Source organism: Buteo buteo, chromosome 13 (assembly GCF_964188355.1).
Source record: "Buteo buteo chromosome 13, bButBut1.hap1.1, whole genome shotgun sequence".
Classification (NCBI taxonomy): domain Eukaryota; kingdom Metazoa; phylum Chordata; class Aves; order Accipitriformes; family Accipitridae; genus Buteo; species Buteo buteo.
In genome coordinates, this window is record NC_134183.1 from 17,770,372 (window position 1) to 17,788,771 (window position 18,400).

Here is an 18,400-nt window from a genome sequence, read left to right on the forward strand (position 1 = left end):
TGATCTCCAGTTGTGCACCAAGCACTTCCAGATGTGCCTGACCGCCAGCTGCTATTCCAGACTCTGGGTCTTGCCATATCTGTCATTTCTGTAAATAGTTTGAGTGCTGTAAGGTGTCTAAAAGGGCACTAACACCTATGTTTAGACCTCTGAATTGCTTACTGTAATGTTTCATTGTTTTGGGTAACACAAGGAAAGGGAAGCTGCTTTTGGTTTAGTCTGGAGCACTGTGCAGGATGTCTGTAAGCATTAAAGCATGTACAGTGGGCAAAATCAATATTTTCAGGCAAGTGAAAAAGCCAAAAACCAGAACACCCTTCAACAGCCAAAACCTCAAAAAATGGACCACGATATTCCTTTTTTATAAAAAGGGAAGCTATGTAAGAATGTGCAAACTTGTTAAAAGGAAAATAAAAAAAACAAAGGCATGGGGAGTGTTTGAAGACACTATGTGCAAAATCTGAAGAGTATCTGTTTCTCCTTTAGGTAAAGAGCAGCCAGCAGCCAGCACCCCCCCGCCCCCCCGCAGACCTGTTGTGATAAAAAAAAATCGAGCAAAGAGTTTTGTAACTAAAAAGACCTTTTAAAAAAAAAAATCCACGCAAAAAAAAAAGGGGGGGGCAGCGGGAGTCTGTAGGCTTTGGCAAGTTAAATGTAAAGCAATAATAACTTAGGCTAAAAGTGATCTCAATGAATAATTGGAAGACATCCAATCTAATAATAATAATAATAGTAATGGTTTCAGCCCATCAGAAACAGAGTATTCTCAGAAGATCTGTAAGGCTGATAAATGATTGGGACCTAAAGAGCTGTCAACAAAGATAAAACAGTTATAGAGAAGTAAATTAATTATTTGCATTGGTATTTATTTGGAAGGATGGTGGGGAGGTTCATTGTTACAACCATTTATTATGGTGATGGACAAAGAAAGCATAGATAGTGAGGTTTCAAGTAGATTTTCTTCTTGATTTGGGATAACTTAAGTTAAATTTTAACCAAGATGCTACTGGAACAGCCTTGTGTTGTATTCGTGCAAATTCTTCAGCTAGAATTTACAGGATGAACACAAAATATGATGATTTGAATTCATCTGGGCCTTAGTTTACAACTCCTTGAGAACAAAATTGATGCATATGAGAAATTAATAGGGTATGTGTTTGATCAAAAAAAGAAAAAGAGTTGGAAAATAATGTACTTGCTCGTGATCATTAAGGTATATTGTGAATCATAGCTGTTGAAAACTAGCAGAACTTGCATTAATTACCTGGGCTTTGTTCTTTTTTTCAGTTTTAAACTCTCTTTCCGTAGAATGTGCTAATATTAATTAGTACTTTTGAGTGATTGTGGAAAGAGGTTCCAAATAAAATCAATTCTTTCTGAATTTTCATTGTCTACTATTGTATTTGTCATTGGTTTCAATTTTGGAACAGCTTTTTGTAATGCCTGTATTACAGCATTAGAAACAGCGTTTTTAAAACATGAGATGTGTAAAGTTAGCAATGTAAGTATGGATTATTTACCTTCCTAGATAAACTTCATCTTACTGAAATGCTTTTCCCAACCTTTATTCTTATCAGGGAGAAAGAACAAGAAACACAAGAAGAGGAACATTTGATGGAAGAAAAGAAAAAGAAAAAGCAGGAAGAAAAGAAAAAGAAGGAAGGTGCTCAGAAAAAGGTTTGTTCATGTTTCTGTTTTAAATTATATATTCCCTTTTACGTGGAACATACCGATACTGATTCTGCAGCCTTTACTTCTGTGAACAATTCTGGCGCAAGTGAGCAGTCCTGTCGACTTTGAGTGAGGCTGCGGTCAGAAAATCTCTGCAAAAGCAGTTGTGACAGTTCATTAGCACTCCCCAAGCTGCTTACCGTCCCTTGATGTTAAGTTACTGCTCCCACAGCTGTGTCACGTGAATGTTCCTCATCAATGTCAATGCAAAGTTAACTGGATTAGTCTCAACTGATACTGAAGTGACTGTGGATTCCAAGGCCATTGCGCATTTTCTGTGGTGTGCATTTTCCTGCCTCATTTCATGGATTACATGGTTAGTTTTAACCTTAAACAGCCCTTAGGGCGTGGACAGGAATTGATCACTGTCTTTTCCCATATAAAAATTAGGCATCATAAAAAAAAAAAGTGGGTAGATTTCAAACAGATAAAAAAAAAAAAAAGACGGGTCTTCATAAAATGTGCGGTTAATCTGTGTAAGCTAATAGTATGTATGGATTCCAAGGGATACTGCACAAATTCAGGGAAGTTAACTCTCTTGAGTGTTAGAAAGTTCATACACATACTGTTTGGTTCAGGAAGCCTGTGAACCTCAAGTGACAGAAGGCTGGCTGGGTAGATGGGGGTACTATCATAGTGCTTGCCATGTTTTATACTGTCTCTTTGGTATCTGCTTTTGGCTTCAGTCAGACAAGGGTAGCCATTCTTCCGTTCCTAATACATGGAGTTAAACTAACATTCTCCAGTCCTTAATTGGAACTAATGCCTGATTTATTTAAGCAGTTTCTGCAATAAGTTAGACCTGCAACCCTATAATTATTAGGTATCATTTTGGACATTGACTAGTAGTTGATTTGTTTTGTTCTTTTCTTTCAGGCTGCTGAACAAAAAACCAAAGGTAAATTCATGTTTATTCTGTATGAACCATTTGATATTTTTGTAAGTTTGTTTAAAAAATGTGCTTGTACTTTTTATTCTTTGTGTCTTTTTAATGGGGAGATTAACTAATAGGATAGTTCTGTTCTTAAAGTTTTGTTGGAGGAGCTGACTATATGTTGGGATTCTCAGCATAAGCTTTTTCTTTGCTTATCTTGCTGGGTATCGCGTGGCACCTTTTTGACAAGAATATATGGATTAAATTTCTGTGAAACATAACCCAACATATATGTCATCTTTTTTTATCTAATGTCAAGACAGATGTAGTTTTCCATTTAGTTGTTAGTAGTTATTTATCTATTTCAAAGACAACTAATTGCCACCAAAAAGGTTAATCTCTCCCCCTGCATGCACGATTCAGCTCAATTTAGTGAGTAAAGTAAATTCATTGAACTTCGGAGAAAGCTATTTCCCCCACCACCACCTCTGCCTTTTTTTCTTTCTGTGTGGGTTTTCTGCTTGACAAGTGAATTGAACTGGTTTGCAGCATGGTCCAGGAAGGGGCAGAGATAAGCAAGGCATTCTCCTTTTTGGGGCAGTAAACTCCTGGGTGCCCTAGGAGAAACATTAATGAAGCTATGGCTTTAAAAAAAGGCGAGGAGGAGAGTCAAGGTAATGCCTCTCTTCCACCACTGTTGGCTTACAGTTATTTTATCTAGTCTGTCCTTTGATTTACATGGCACCACACATAACTGAGGGCTGTGGAACAGTTCTGAATGAGTTAATATGCACTGTTATTTATTGCTGGGTAATTAGGTGACAGACAGGCAAGTAGAGCTTCCCAGATTCCCAAAGCCTGAGAGTTAGAGAAGAGCCAAACCTAACATATGGGTTTGACAAAACAACTCATGTTTCAAACACTTTTTATGTATTTATACAGCAGAAATTACTTCTTCAGTAATACTGAAGTCAGAAAAATAGAGTCCAACTGCATGATGAAGAAACTGTAACAAGTAATTTATTGAAATTCTGTCCTTTTCTTTCCAAATTTTTCTTACGTAGAAAGTGTGAAATCAGAAAATTTTAGTCTGAATTCTGTTGCACCCACCCACTAACATCTTACCTAGTTTGTAACAGTGAATTTTGCTTTCAGGAGGAGAAGGTAGCAGAAGTAGCTTAGCCCCTTGAAATCTTAAGTACATGAAAAGAATCAGAATTAAGATACATCAGAGCGATTTCTATCTAAATGGAATATTTCTGTTTCCACAGTATTATGTGTTTTGTTCTCTGTATCAGCTGGTTTCTGTGTGAAAAGGTTTCACTGTTCCGTATTATAATGACTTTTTAATACCATAATTCAATGGCAGATGTTTTTGCTGTCAAAGTAACTAAGTTCATTTTCACCTGTTAATACAGTGGCTCTTCTTTTCTGTTAATATTGAAACATGGTGCCTTCTGCTTTCCTCTGTGGGATATTATTATTTCTGTCTTTGTTGTGACAGCTTTGTTTTTAATTGCTTGAAAATGTCAAGTTTAAGTTTTTAAAAGTAGCATGATAATAACTCTGGTTTTTCTGGTATGCTTGTGAGTTCGTTTCTTTCAAATTTAGGACTGTGTTTCTCCATCTGTTTGGGGTTTTTTGGGGGGTCAGGTCCGTTATCTTTGTATTTAAGTGTCCTATGCTACTGCTATGAAATATGAATTGGGAAGACCACAACAGTACGTAAAGGTAGTTATGTTAAAGATTAAGCAGTTCTGGCTTTTATAGTTTCATCTATCAGAAGCAGTAATGCACCTTTTTGTAGTTGGGCTTCCTTGGGAAGAGTTGACCTGGCCTGTAGAGAAACCAAACCTCTCCTGTTCATATTTAGTACAAGGGGTAGTGGTTATTTACAGTCATATGGATGACCCTTCTAGTTTGCTTTTAAGGTTGGTCTGTGGGAATGTTTTATTTCCATTTTAAGGTAATGTTCTCTTACATTTCTCTTTTGGAGGGATGTACACAAGCTTATGATAGGTAGCAGGAATTTCTTAAAATGTAGAAAATACTAATTCTAGATTAATGAGGAAAAAATTGGCTGAACTTTTTTCATAGAATATTCGAAGTTGACTGTAAACTTTAACACAGTACTGCATCAAGTATTTTATTTTGATACATTTTCAAGGTTGAGTGACAAATGCTACTAGAACTAAAAGGCAACACGGATTATCGTTGAATTTAGTTCATTTATTTCATATCTGGGACACAGCAATTAAATTCATTGTAAAAACAGGATGACACAGTAAAACTGGGTGAATTGACTGCAGCAGGTACTGCATGCCAATGTATGGGATGTATTAAATCAAAGATTAAAACTGGGCTGGAACTGAACCTTTTGCAAAATGTTCCTATACCTAGATTTTGGTAGGCAAGGTCTTTATAAATGTGACTTGATGTAGCTGCTTGTGGTAACTTAGAAAAAAAATTACTTCATTTTATGTGTGTGTCATTCAGTTCTGCAACTGAGTTGCTATAGCAATGAGAGATGCTTACACTGTTTGGGTCACATTGGAGAAAAGTAAATTATACAACTGGAGGTGGGATATGGAAGGATTTTTCAGTTTCTGGTTTTCAGCTGATTGGAGAAAATATGTTTATACCATTTCTTGTTTGCTCCCAGCTGTATTTTTGAAGAAGGCACTTCCTTGAAGTAGCTAGGATGGGACAAACAGTGGGACTTGATAAGCAGTAGGAAAGGCTAGCCCTTTCAGTTGGCTTATTCTGTACCAGAAAACAGAAATGCTGTGATCAAGGTGCTTTTTAATTTTTTAATTAATATTAAGATTTTCATTTATTTCTCTAGAACAATGGAAAATGTGGAGATACTGTCCTATCTAATAACTAACTTGTATGCTATGTATGTGTAGTTAAGATTCGCTGTAAGATGATACTGACTGTTGCATGTTCAGTTGCTGGTGAGGCCTCAGGAAAGAGAAACTAGTAAGGAGGAAAGAGGTTTCCTGTGGGTGTGTGTATATGGCGTGTTGTCAGTTAAATATTGCTCTGAGGCCTCTAGACAGAGCTGAATGTTTCCATTTGTGATGTGGAGCACAAAACCCTTCCAAAATAAACATGCATTTCCACCAATAGAGGAAAGGTATGTGGCTGCTTCTGGAGTTACTGGTCCAGGGGTAGGAAGTGCTCCCTTACACAGCTCTTGTGTCTATTTAAACAACTTAAATTATTTTTTCTGTTTAAACAAGGATCCAACTCTTTAAGTCTTCTCTACATAAAAGCTTCTTCAGTTTCTAATTTCTTTCTGCAACATTGTTTGCCAGAGTATTTTTGTTAGGCTGAATCTTTTATAAATACCCTGTTGGCAACAATTCTAGGGAATCTGTGAAAGGAAAAAAGATTGAAGAGCTGATAAGTAGCTGAAATGTTTCTCAATTACTTGAAAACAAATGAAAGTTGTCTTCCTGTTCAGCTGGAGAGGAGCGCTGCGAAATTAGATGAGGTGGGAAATGAACATGTTTTTATTGCGCGCTGTGCATTGTACTTCCATGTTACTGTTCTTTTATGGTAATTTTTTGAGAACAGGGCTATTGAACACAGCCTATTAGAGTTTATTTTAAATGTGTAAACTCTTGCCAGTTTATATGCACTTGGTAAAGAAACTTTGTATATAAAGGCTTTTGTAATGAAAACATTCAGCTGTAACTACCAGTAAGAGTTTTGTGCTGTATGGTAAATAGTCACTAGTATGGTAAATGGCTGTTATTTAATAACTACAGGGAACTTCTAAGAGAGCTATGCTTGTGATAAATACTATGAGGTCAACGCATTTTGCTGCCTACTTTTCTTCTAGCCATCTTGCTGTAGGTTTAGTCAGCACACAGGTGGTCAATTCCTTGACTGCTTTACTTCCATCCCAGCTGAATGCTATGCACTTTGTCTAAAATGAAATTAAAGTGCTGTTATAAAATAGCTTAAGTGGTTTGTTACTCAAACATCCGCCACAGTGATTGAAAGGCAAAGTATCTGTCCAGTTCTCCAGCATTATCTACAATGAAGGTAAGTGTTCAATCAGCAAACACAGACGTAAAAAGAGTTGAGTCTATATCATTTTTAGTCTAACATAGAAAATATTTTGGTAAATATTTGATTTGCAATGTTAGTCTGGAAAATATTTTTTTCTCTTTAGTCTAAAGCAGAGATGGCCAGCCTCTGCCACTTTGAACTTCATGATCCTGGTAGGTCTGTCTTTAGCATTTTCATGGCATGGGACCAGGAGGAGAGATGGGTGCTTTCCAAGGGGAGAATGGAAACTTCAGCTCACTGCTTATGGGGTGAAGCAGGATTGCAGAAGCTGGAATAGCTGCAATGATCCCGGGATTCAGAAGCCTGTCCAGCACTGCCCATCCTCTGTTAAAGTGGTATGATGGATCCTGAGCCGAGCATCATTCCCTTCTGTTTATGGTCTGTTTCTGGAGCTTTCCCCTCCCCCAGGCTGTCTGTGCAGTGTGTCTTGGGACTCTTCACTGTATGATGATCTTAATATGCAACTTGCAGAGTCAGGAAGGTTGTCTGCAGACTGAGAGATTATTCTACCAAGGTAGACGCTTTAATACATTTCATTTTGGGGGACTTAGAAGAACAGAAAGCATTTATGTGGTTGCTTGATAAACCATTTGTGGTGTCACAAATGTTGGCATACTTTCTTCAGATTCTTTTTAAATTTGCATAGCATTTTTTATACTACAAGCAGTACTGTATATTTTGTCTGGAGGAACGTGGTCAACTGTATTGTAAACGGGAGTTAAAAGGAAAAAAGAGTGCACGAGAAGATCTGAGATCCTGTCTCCTGCTCTGGCATTTCTATTTGGATGACAGAATTAGTGGCATACCTTTCTTCAAAGCCAGGTATTTTGATTTCCAAATCAGCCATGTAGATTGTTGCATAGTTTTAAATTGGTTCTTTACTTACCCTGCCCAAATGGGCTGTTATAATGTTCTCTGCTTGTACTCATTTGGATGTGAATTACCTTCCTGTAACCTATACTCAATTCTGCTTATACAGAAATGCAGTTTTATGTACATTGATAATGTGCTCTTTCTGGTTGTGGCAGTTGTTACTGATGTTTAATGGTAGTTCCATAGGAAGTAAGGAAAACTAAACTTTTTAGAGAATTTCATCAGTATTTTAAGTAGAATTATGACAGTGTGTAACACAATCAGTCTTTAAAAAAAAAAGTTTTTGAGTTTTTCTAGTTTGTGTCATATTATTGTAGGAACCAGCAGAGGTTTTTACATAAGACTAGGAAGTGTTTCAGCCTACAAATCAGGTATGATTTACAACAGACTTACAACCTCTGACTCATTTGAGTATTTATAGCTTATGCTTGAATATCTGCCTCTGCCATCTTGTTAGTTAAGTGCTGTGTTTGTACGGAACTGCTGAACATTGTAGTGACAAAATGTGCCATAAATCATCATTGCAGAAGGAGGGGGAGCACTGTAATAAGTTCTTCAATTAGATCTTAATATGCAGTCATTTGATAACCTAATGATAACCTATTGCCATATGTTAAGGCTTTATAGCACAAAAATGTTTTCTTTTTGATAAACTTTATCATGGTGGTGTTTTGCTATTATAAGCGTCTTTAAGCAAACATGAATTTGTTCTTATAACCGGCTGAGATATCGCTTCTCTGATAGAGAAGTAATTACGATTTTACAGTCTGCAAAGAATAGAGTATGAAGATAATTCATAGAGTCCCTGCTATAATACTGGGTGAAAAGGAGTAGAAAATACAAAAGGATTAGAGCAGACAGGAGGAGAAATTTGCATAGTCACAGAGACAAGCAAGAAGAATGAGCTGTGAGGCTTGGAGTTAACCACTACAGAAAAAAACTTTGGTTTCCTGCTTATCATTTCAGGTGGGATGGCTGTGACAAGCCATCTTGAGTTTCTGGTGGCAGTAGTTCAGTGCTATTTAATATGCTTTTTGCTCTCACAAGTGTAAGCAACATTATGGGTATCTTCAAATCAACATTGACGTTATGAAGTGAAGAAGGAAAATTTAAGGTAACAAGTAAGTGTATGGATAATCTTTAGTAAACTTAGAAGCTATATTTGGCTTTCTGACCACGTTCTGTGTTGGTCTTGCTGTTTTGCTAGTCAAAGGTGTCCAACTAGAGATTAGTCGTGGCATTGAGAATTGGTGTCTTTTTGCAGGAAAGAGGGTTTGTCAAGGCTGGACACCCTGAGCCCTGCAACCAAGGATTGACAGTTCTGAAGGTTTAAGTCTTCTGTAGCCCTTGTGAAGCTGTAGGCTCTTTAGCTTTCAAATAAACACCCTTTTCAGACAATGAGACACCAAAGCAATTAGTACAGGTTTTTGGCAAAAACATTTCTCTCTTAAAAACAAACACACACAAAACTCCAGGGTTATTTGAAAATAAAACAGAAACCATGAGATATTCTTCCTGATGTGCTCCTGTCCTGAGCTGGATTTAGAGGACAGCTGCCCCCTGAAGAGATGCAGAGCACTTTGACGTCTTTGCCTGGAGTTGCTTCTTTGTCTTACCGCTCAAGTAAGCACCTCCAGTCCCCTTCAGTGGCTGCCTTGTAAGCTTTGCAGATTCCTTGTCTGGGAATAGAAAAGTAGTTAAGAGCTCAAGTCAGAGATCTTTGATATTCTTAGTACTCCTCAGAGGTGGTCTCCTTAGAGACAGTTTGTTGTAGTTTGCCATCATGCAAATTTAGGCATGTGCTTATAATATAAATACAGACAGAATATTGCTCTAGTCTTCCATGTGGTTTGCCTTTTCTCAATTTCCTCCATTAGGATATTATCTGGGCTTATCAGATTGAGGATGGTAACAGCCTGACCTATATATATATAGTTTTAAAACCGGGTGAAAAAGGGAGGTTTCAACCACTAGACACAGTTAATTGAAAGTATTTTTCAAATGCTCTAAATGTTGTAAGGGTTGATACCTTGCTTGAAGGCAGCAGGACTACATGCTTTCATCAGATTTCTCTTTACATTGTCCATTGTCGAATAAATTTAAAGCCTGGGACATTATCTCTACAAGAGTACTCCATGAAGAGAGAATAAGAACAAATTAGATAACACCAGTTTGGCTTTTCTCATCTAGACCTTAATTGTCAGGGTGCCCCTTGGTGGTAATGCCACTCAGACAAATCCCTGGCTTGCTTTCTGAAAAACAAAACTACTGCCAATACAGTTGTTGACAACTGTATATTCTAGAGTATAAATTTTAACACAGCTACACAATGATAATAGTGGTAGTTATCATCAAACTGCATGCTGTTTTATGGTTATTTATCTGCCCACAGTGTGTGCTTTCATACTCTGCGATAGACCGCTTTTTCAGTAATGGGCATTGCCTAATGTGGTATATTTAAGCATGTAGACTGTGAAACAGTCAAACTGCTACCCTTTCTGGCATCATGACAGTTCAGACAAGAGCGTATATTCTGTTCTTCTATTGGTCTGCTTATCAAATAACTATTTTCCAATTATAAATCAAATGTTGTCTCATACTTGTTGTCTGTTAGAGCATATATGCCCCAGTATTAGAGACCAGATGCATTTTTCCATTTTAACATGCCACCACTATGTTCTGTATCTACTGATAATAACAGACAGGGAACACCCACACTGCATCTCTTACCTTTTTTTACCCACCCAGCAGAGTCTGAGGTTTGTTTTCTTGGAAGTGGCTTTATAGCACAGCTCACCTATTTTATCAGTGTGGTCCTCCTTTACTTTCTGAACTAAAGTCTGTCATTTGCTTTTACTCTTCTTTTAAAGAAACATGTAAATGAAGGTGGTTTCTTGTCTGTCTTGACTGTCTCGGGTCATTCTTTCATGGGAAACTGTGTTGGCTGCTGTGATGCCTTTTCCATGAAAATCTATCAGCTTTGATTTACCTGCAGTGTGCTGACCACTTTCTGTTATTAGATTATCATCTTACTACCTGGAGGAGGCTTGTATCGCATATAAATATAGTATCTATAAGAACTGCAAACCATAAGCTTGAAGAGAGGTTCATCAGGAAATGTATTAGCTCTGTTTGGTACTATTGTTTTGAGATACATGCCAGTTTTCTAATGTTTCTTGATCCCTTCCTTGGGAAGGAGGAAACCGGCTTTGAACTGTAACACTAATACATGCTCTTGGGGTAGTTACTCTACAAATGCTGAAGAGGGTTATCTTGGGAAAATGAAAACATGTTTTGATTTGATTCTTTTACACTGTGTATGAAGCTTTTGGCCTGAGGGACCTTGTTGTTCTCCTGTTGACTATCTGGTGTTGACATTCCTCTACTCTGAGAACCTAGGCTGCCTCTTGACTTCCCTGTGTTTTGCTGGATTATTTTAATGTTTTTCCTGAATTGTTAAAAGGTGATAGCCCATACTTTACAAATCCTAAAGGACTACTTAAAATGTCTGTTTAACCAGCTCATACTCTCGTAAATGCTCTGAAGCATTCTGGTCGGGTTTGCATGGTGCATCTCATCTTTCAGGTTATTCCTGAACTGGTTTAGGCAGTGTAGTGTGCATTAGCATCCCAAGCGGTGGTTACGCATGAGGCTGATTGTAGGTCCAAGATCACCATGAGAGGAGGTGATTTTCTCTTAAAGCATCCTGCCCTAGCTTTGTGGCATGGCAGCAGTGGCTTATACTAAGCAGTCTTGTGGGACCTGCGTTTAATAGCACCACTAAATGCTTTGGGCACTCCTCAGCTGCCCTGAGCATGTCAGCAACTATTAGCACTGTTTGCCCAAGGGGAACAGTTGAACTTGAGGCATGATTCAAGCTCTTGATTGCGTCTTCCCATGTTAACAGAAGTAGTTCTCCTCTGTCTTATCACAGAGTTTCCTGAAGATCCATCCTCCTGTTTTCAGGATGCTCTTAATGTTTCTGACATAATTTCCGATTTGGCTGCTTCTGCTGTCCTTTTTTTCAGCAGTCTTTATGGAGCCAGACCTTTCACCTTTCCAAGGCCAGACAGGCTCTCATGAACTTTTGTTTTGAAGCACATGAATTACTAAGCTCCAGAACTGACGAGTCCTCAACTCCATTAAAAATTCAAATGCCACACTGAAGTCTTAGAATCGCAGGACTAGATATATCCCTTTAGATGAGCAAGAAGGGATTGTCTTATCTATCTGCCCACTGTCAGACAGGCCCAATGGATGTTCTTGAAAGACGTTTTGTTTATTGTTGGAAAGTCATCTTCATACTTGGCCTGAACAGTCTTTCCTGAAACTTAAGCCCATTCTTTCTCAGCTGATCTGCCCAGTATGTGGAGAACAAATCTTTCCCCTCCTCTGCGGGGGCCTTTTTGTGTATCCTCTTTTTTACTTAACAGCCCATTCAGTTTTTCAAACCATAGTTTATGTTTCTCCTCTTTGGAAGGCCTTCCAGTTAGTCCAGAATTATTTTTTAAATGCAATATCTGTAATTGGAGGATTATTAAGTAACCTTTGAGTTAACCTGTGTAACTATAACCTTACTACTGCTGTTTACAAGTAAAATCTAAGGCTTATTTTTTAATGCCTTTCAGGCTCACTCCATTGTACAGCTCTGTAATCCAACCTGTTTCATAGCAGTGCTGCTGCTGATTGTTCTCGTTCAGTTAGCTGTCCCTGAACTCAGCTTGCTTTAAGAAGCTCCTAGATTTCAGATGCCCTCTTCTTTAATTCCGTAAGGATCTTGAATTGATAATGTGGAGTTTCTTCTTCCAACGGTCCCCCTTTCTCCTTTTTCATTGCTAACCATTTTCTCTCGGCAGGTAGTCCTCTGAAGTATACATTTAAATGTATTATTTGCTTTAATTTCCCAACAGTTTCTGCTGCAGTTGTTTAGGCCTGATTGACAAAAGATGAGAAAACTTCCTGACTGTGCTGGAGGTGGATTTCAATTCTTTTCTGATGTACGTATGAGGGAGGCCCTTCCCTTCCGTTCGCTCTGGCATCTGCGTAGTGACTCTCTCCTCAACAGGAGAAAATCTTCAGAGTGAAGTAGGAAGAAGATAATGTATCCAATGCTATGTTTCTGACATAGGCTCCATCATAATTCATATCTTGGTATCTGCCATCCTCCAAGAGTAATGATTTAATTTTTTTCTTTGTCATATAGTTATTTCTAATCTTGTCCAACAGTCACTGCAGGAAATCAAATGGGAGGTCTTATTCGGCCGCCTCAGTTGTTTAGCTCTTCCTTCCCAGAAAAGATTAACTAGCCTGTGGGTCCATGTTCTTCATCTTTTTTGTCCCGTTCCAACTAGCAAACTCTGGAACCCAGGCCTCTGCCTCGCTTTTCCTTCACTGTACTTCTCAAAAACCTGTTTTGCCTTGTTGTTATGATGTACTTTTTAGCGTACAGAGCCTGTCTGTAGCTCTGTCCAATACTTCCCTTTGTGAAATTTCCGCTATATTGTACAATAAATATACAAAACCCACTAAATTTGCTAAGGTGACGCTTTAGTGCCTCACTACTGCTTGCTGCTGTAGCCTCCAGTTTTCCAGTACAAAACACAGCTGATCTTTCAGCCAGGTCAGGTTTCTGTTCTCTTACTGTAGGTGAATGAGGCTTGCATTGGAAAACATACTTTCTCACTGTGGTCATTTGGGATCACTTTCTGGCTTATTTGGAATAGATTTTTCAAAAAGCTTGCCTTTTGACTTCTAATGTTACAACTTCGGGTGCCTTTTCTTGGCAACTGGGAAGAGATCCTTCCTAAACTCTATTGCAGAGTTTGTGATCATTACCCTTTTTCTGTTTGAGTAGTTGCAAGGACTGTGTTGATAACTGCTTAGATCTTACTGGGAAGCTCTGTAAGTCATTCCTACTTCAAGAGACTTCTGCCATGAAAGTCACTCCACCTTGAAGAAGAGCTTCTGTCATGATTGGCTGTGGTGGTGGGGAGAGCATCAAACAAAAAAGTGAAATCACATCAGAATTTCACCTGCAGATGTATGACTTGCTTATATTCCTCTAAAAAGAAAAGCAGTAAAGAGAAGGCGAGTAGAGAATAAAGACGGTTTTGTTTATCGACACAGAACTAAAACTCTTGGAGGGTTTTGAAGGTATAGTAGCAATGCCTTTATCAAGCTGAAAGTTCAGGTTGAAAATGTTTTAAAGATTCTAAAATACTAAATTACTTTCTTATGTATTAGATAAGGTATTCTCACTATCTCTGGATGGTTTATAGCCTCCTGTCTGTTCAAATATGTTTTTGTGCAGTGTTAGGATAACTAAGTCCATTCCATGAGCATGCACTGTATGTCTCCAGTTTGGTCCTTGAATACTAAATACAGTTTTGAATAGGAAGACTTTGTGATTTGGTGCCTTATTATAGTTACTAAGACTTAAAAAAAATCTAATTCTAACTTAAAATTTCTAGATAATAACTTAGATGCATAGTAACAATGAACACTTAAATCCGTAATCCCATTTTACTGATACCTGGAATGTAGGCAGGATGTTGTACAGTTTACGGTGTTCCGCTCCATTGGATTGTCGCTGCATTAATGCACCCTTGCTTTTCACCTTTGCTTTTATGCCTGTTTTTCAACTGAGATTCAGAAAATATTTTAAAATACTTATTTACCGTATTCTTTTAATGGAAGTATTGACTTCCCTATGGGTGTTTAACAGAACTTGAACTGAACCATGTGCTTGGGCTGACGTCATTTGTCATCAGCGCAGCCAGTGGCAGATATGAAAATACCATGTGCTCCCCCTGCTGTTAATAGCTGCCTTCTAGTGCGTAAATGGAGTTTGGTTTTGAAAAGTAAAGTAATGTGGTTTGTAATTCTGAAAGATGATTAATGTTAGATAGGGCCCATTTTTGCCTGAAGTATCTTGGTGAGTCTTTAATATGAGTTAAAGATAAAGTCAGGGTCATCGGAACAGCATTAATACCATCAGTTGGCAATTATAACTTGCCTTTTATTTACACTGGGAACTGGGGGCCGCTTAGATTTGCCTCCCAGCTGACTATCCTACTCTAACATGCAAGAAACTACGTTAAGAAACCAAAGTTAATAATATATCGTTAGGTAGATCTGTAAAGCCATTAAAGAGCTGTTATTTTTGTAGCCTGCCTAGACAGGCATGGTATTTTCCTCTTTTTTTTGCACTTGGACTTATTGCAAAAAGTTGGGGGTTTTTTTCTGCAAAAAGCAGAAGTAAAGCTCTTTGGAAATTGGACATAATCACTGAAGTTGTGGGAATTTACCAAAAGCTTAAGCGTGTGTGTGGAAGAAAAATCTTAGGATGTCACATATTAAACCAAGCTGTATTTCACAGGTGAACAGTCCTTAAAAGGCTGGTGTTATTTCTTTTGGATAAGTCTAAGCATATCTATGTGAAATAAATGTGTAATGTATGTGGAGTAATTAGGTATTCCTTCCTAGTAAGGGGGAGACATGTGTCTAAAATAAACTGAGCAGAATTTTTGAATTAAAATGAAGTAATAATATTAAGTTATTATTAGTAATCTTTATTAAAACATCTTTAATTTCTTTTAACATTCATGTAATAGAATCTGATTTACTGGGAGTGGCATTTAATTAATTTAATTCAATTTAGAGAGTTAACTCTATTACATATTAGTACAGAAAATTACCTCTGAACAGTCATTTCTCACTGGTGACATGCAATAAGTTAATTTAGCTCGGAGTTCGTTTGGGTGCATTGTGAGTTCTTAGTGAAAGTTGCTATGGTGACAGCCTGATCAACCAGAGCTGTCATCTGAAACAACAAATACACTAGCCCCGCTTTGCACAGTGACACTACTGCTGCTAGGCTATAAATGCTGACAGATGGATCCTCTCTGCTCCATGTTTTTTTCTGGTCATGGTCTTTTTCGTGAACTTGGTTGCTTACATCTTCAGTGATGCCAAGGTTGCATTGCAAGGAGTAGTGAAAAGCTTCCTAAGGAATGCTCGGTCATTAATAGACCTGCTGTGGCTGTACCCTTCTCACAAAAGGGGTTTTCTGTCAGGCTGTGTTCAACAAATTGAACCGAACTTTTTATTTTGGCTTCATCTCAGCTGCAGTGAAATGATTGCAGAATCCCAGTCAGATTTTAGTTTGCTTTTATTTAGGACATTTTCCTGAAGAATCTGAAAAGAAAGAGGTCTGAAAGCTGCTGGAACTGCTTTCTTCATGTTTCTGAATAATTTAAATCCTGTTTTTTGCATGTGGCATTAATGCACAGTGGCACTGGAGACACAAAAAATTTGTTCAGCCTAAACTGAATTAATGAAGAGCTTGTTTCAGATTCTCCAGGCTTTGCTATCAGGTGGATGAATTCTTGGTTCAAAACAAAAACTTCCAGTGAAGAGGCTGTCTTTGGGAAACTCATACAGGAAAACACTATCTGCATATTAAATGTCATGTTTAAGAGGAGGTCTCAAAAGAACTGAAATATAAATTCTAATTTTAGTATATTTTCTTTTTTCCCCCTTCTAGATCAGTACACAGACTTAGGCAGTAGTTTGTTTTTTCTTAGAGCATGACTTTAATTGGGTTTATCTGAGTAAGGGATCATTCTTATTTTTGGGCTTCAAATTTTTCTCAGCTGCTCATTTCTGAAGGCAAAAGAGTGACATTTCCATAGGACTGCTTGTCTTTCTAATACTAGGAACTGCATCCAAAATAGGATGTAGAACCCCAAACAAAAGATATAAAATAGATATAAAATCTGTGAAATTTTGTAGGTACAGTCTCCTAAAGTGGTAACGAAGTTACTGTGGTTTTTGTATGTTTTTAGGAACCTACTTGCTCAAAGCATTGTTTCTCAAAATAATTTTATAAAATATAAATGAACACATCTTCAGTTAGCCCAATAAGGATTCAGACTTTGAAATCTAAGGCAAAAATATTTCAGATTTAGCTTTTATTGAGTTGGCTACATACACAGTTTCTCTGGGTGATGCTACCTAAGACCTGGAATATGTGCACACTGCTGGGGAGGAGGGGAAGCTGGTCCATGCTGATCTCTTTGTTGGCACTACTTCAGTTATTTGTGCTGACTGATTTAAAATGATAGCTCAGATATCTCTATGCTATCTTTAGGACTGTAGTATAAACATACTCTTAAGCCTTCTTTTGAGATAGAATGTGAACTGGAAGGGTTATGCCAAAATTACAGAGGCCTTTTACTCGTTGCTAACAAAATTGTTACTATTTTAGTATTGCACATAAAATATTCATTTGGTACCATAAATGTACATGACAGTAGAGCCAAGGCTTTGTGTTTACATGGGGCTCTAGTCAATTTGACATGTATGCCTAGTCCCATGATTTCAGCAGCACAGCCAGTGTCAGTAAAAATTATACTTAATATCTCACCAGCCGACTTGCAATCTGCAAGCAGTTGACACCGTGCTTTCATAAAAATGTCCAAAAGGAGTTAAATAACAATGCAGCCTGCTCCCCCTGCATCCACCTCCAAAAACATAGATAAAATAATTGGAGAAGCTGTATTTCTGGTTTCCAGAACAAAAATGTGTGCATATGTATAGTGAATCTGATGTGTCCTGGCTATGTTAGACCCAGTGTGTATTTGATACAAATTGTTATGTATGCATGCTTCATAGGCCTAAGGCATCCCTGGGGTATTGATCTTAGGCACACGTGCAGGCTGCCTGCATACCCAGTAGATCTGATGTGTCCTGGACACATTGATCTCACTATCACCATGTAAAGATACTGATCCATAAATACGCCCTGGCAATTTCCAGACATTCCAGAAAAATAGCCAGAGTCCTTACCTTCTTTCTAGCTCCAGTTTCAAAGTGGAAAAAGACAGAGGTTGTACCTGACATAGCATGAATGCTTAGTATTTCCAGTTGTCCTGGGTGGGCTGCTAGCACTGACTGGGACACCCTGAAACTCCAGGAACATCTACCTTGCATGCACAGACAATGGGTGCAGCACATACGTTCTAGGTGTGATATAACCTGAGCGCTACATACCGCAGCTGAACAGATTTCTGTAGAAGCAATCCAAGATAGAACTGATGGATATATGAGGTGTCTCTTTACAGTGCTCAACCACATATGTATTTGAAACTGGAAGCATTTATGCTATGATTCACTCTTTTCTCTTCAAGCCCCAACTGAAGGGGTGCCTTCAGCATCTCTTCAGACCTCAGCAGCCATATGGGCTGAGCTGGGTCCTCTGGACTCTGAACAGATTCTGCTTCAAAAGGGCTGATTCTAACAGCAGTTGTTTGACACATAGGCATTAATTAATCACTTCCTAAGGCACAGGTTTGTTTATGATCGAATTTTTGCCTCTGCTTACTTAAATATAAAAACCACCCATTAATCTGTAGGATGGTGATCCACTAGATAGCCCTGCTTTCCGTCTGTACATGCATCACTGTTTAAGGTGCAAATGAAGTTTTAGGCTCTTGTGTACAGTAAACTGGTCAACACTGAGATTATTCTAATTGTCAACTACTTATGAACATACTAATTACTGTGAATTTTCATATTTATCTGTTTGTGAGAATGGTTTAACAATGATTGAATTTCTACTGTAAAGACTATTTACTGTTCGGTCTGTGCTTGGAAGTGGCCTGTTGAATGAAGAAAAAAGAATATTGCCAGTGTGATGACTTAGCACCATTTGTAAATTTGTGTTTTAAAAAATTCTTTTGAATATGAAAACTGTGTGTAAAACATTGTCTAATAAGTTTAAATTCATACAGTCAGCTTAAAATTAAAGGATTCAATTCCTGGTTCTGCCCAGACTTC

The 18,400-nt window shown here is 37.9% G+C and overlaps 1 protein-coding gene across 5 annotated transcripts in view; it reads left to right on the forward strand.

Annotated features, from left to right (window-relative positions):
• The window catches only part of TNRC6C (trinucleotide repeat containing adaptor 6C), a 111,761-nt gene that overhangs the window by 20,079 nt on the left and 73,282 nt on the right, over positions 1 to 18,400 (forward strand). For all 5 annotated transcript variants that reach the window (XM_075044911.1, XM_075044914.1, XM_075044912.1 and 2 more), the window contains exons 2-3: positions 1,578 to 1,677; positions 2,608 to 2,629. In XM_075044911.1, coding sequence (XP_074901012.1) covers positions 1,615 to 1,677; positions 2,608 to 2,629 — 85 coding nt within the window. In that variant the 5' untranslated portion in view covers positions 1,578 to 1,614. The remainder of the gene's footprint in view (positions 1 to 1,577; positions 1,678 to 2,607; positions 2,630 to 18,400) is intronic.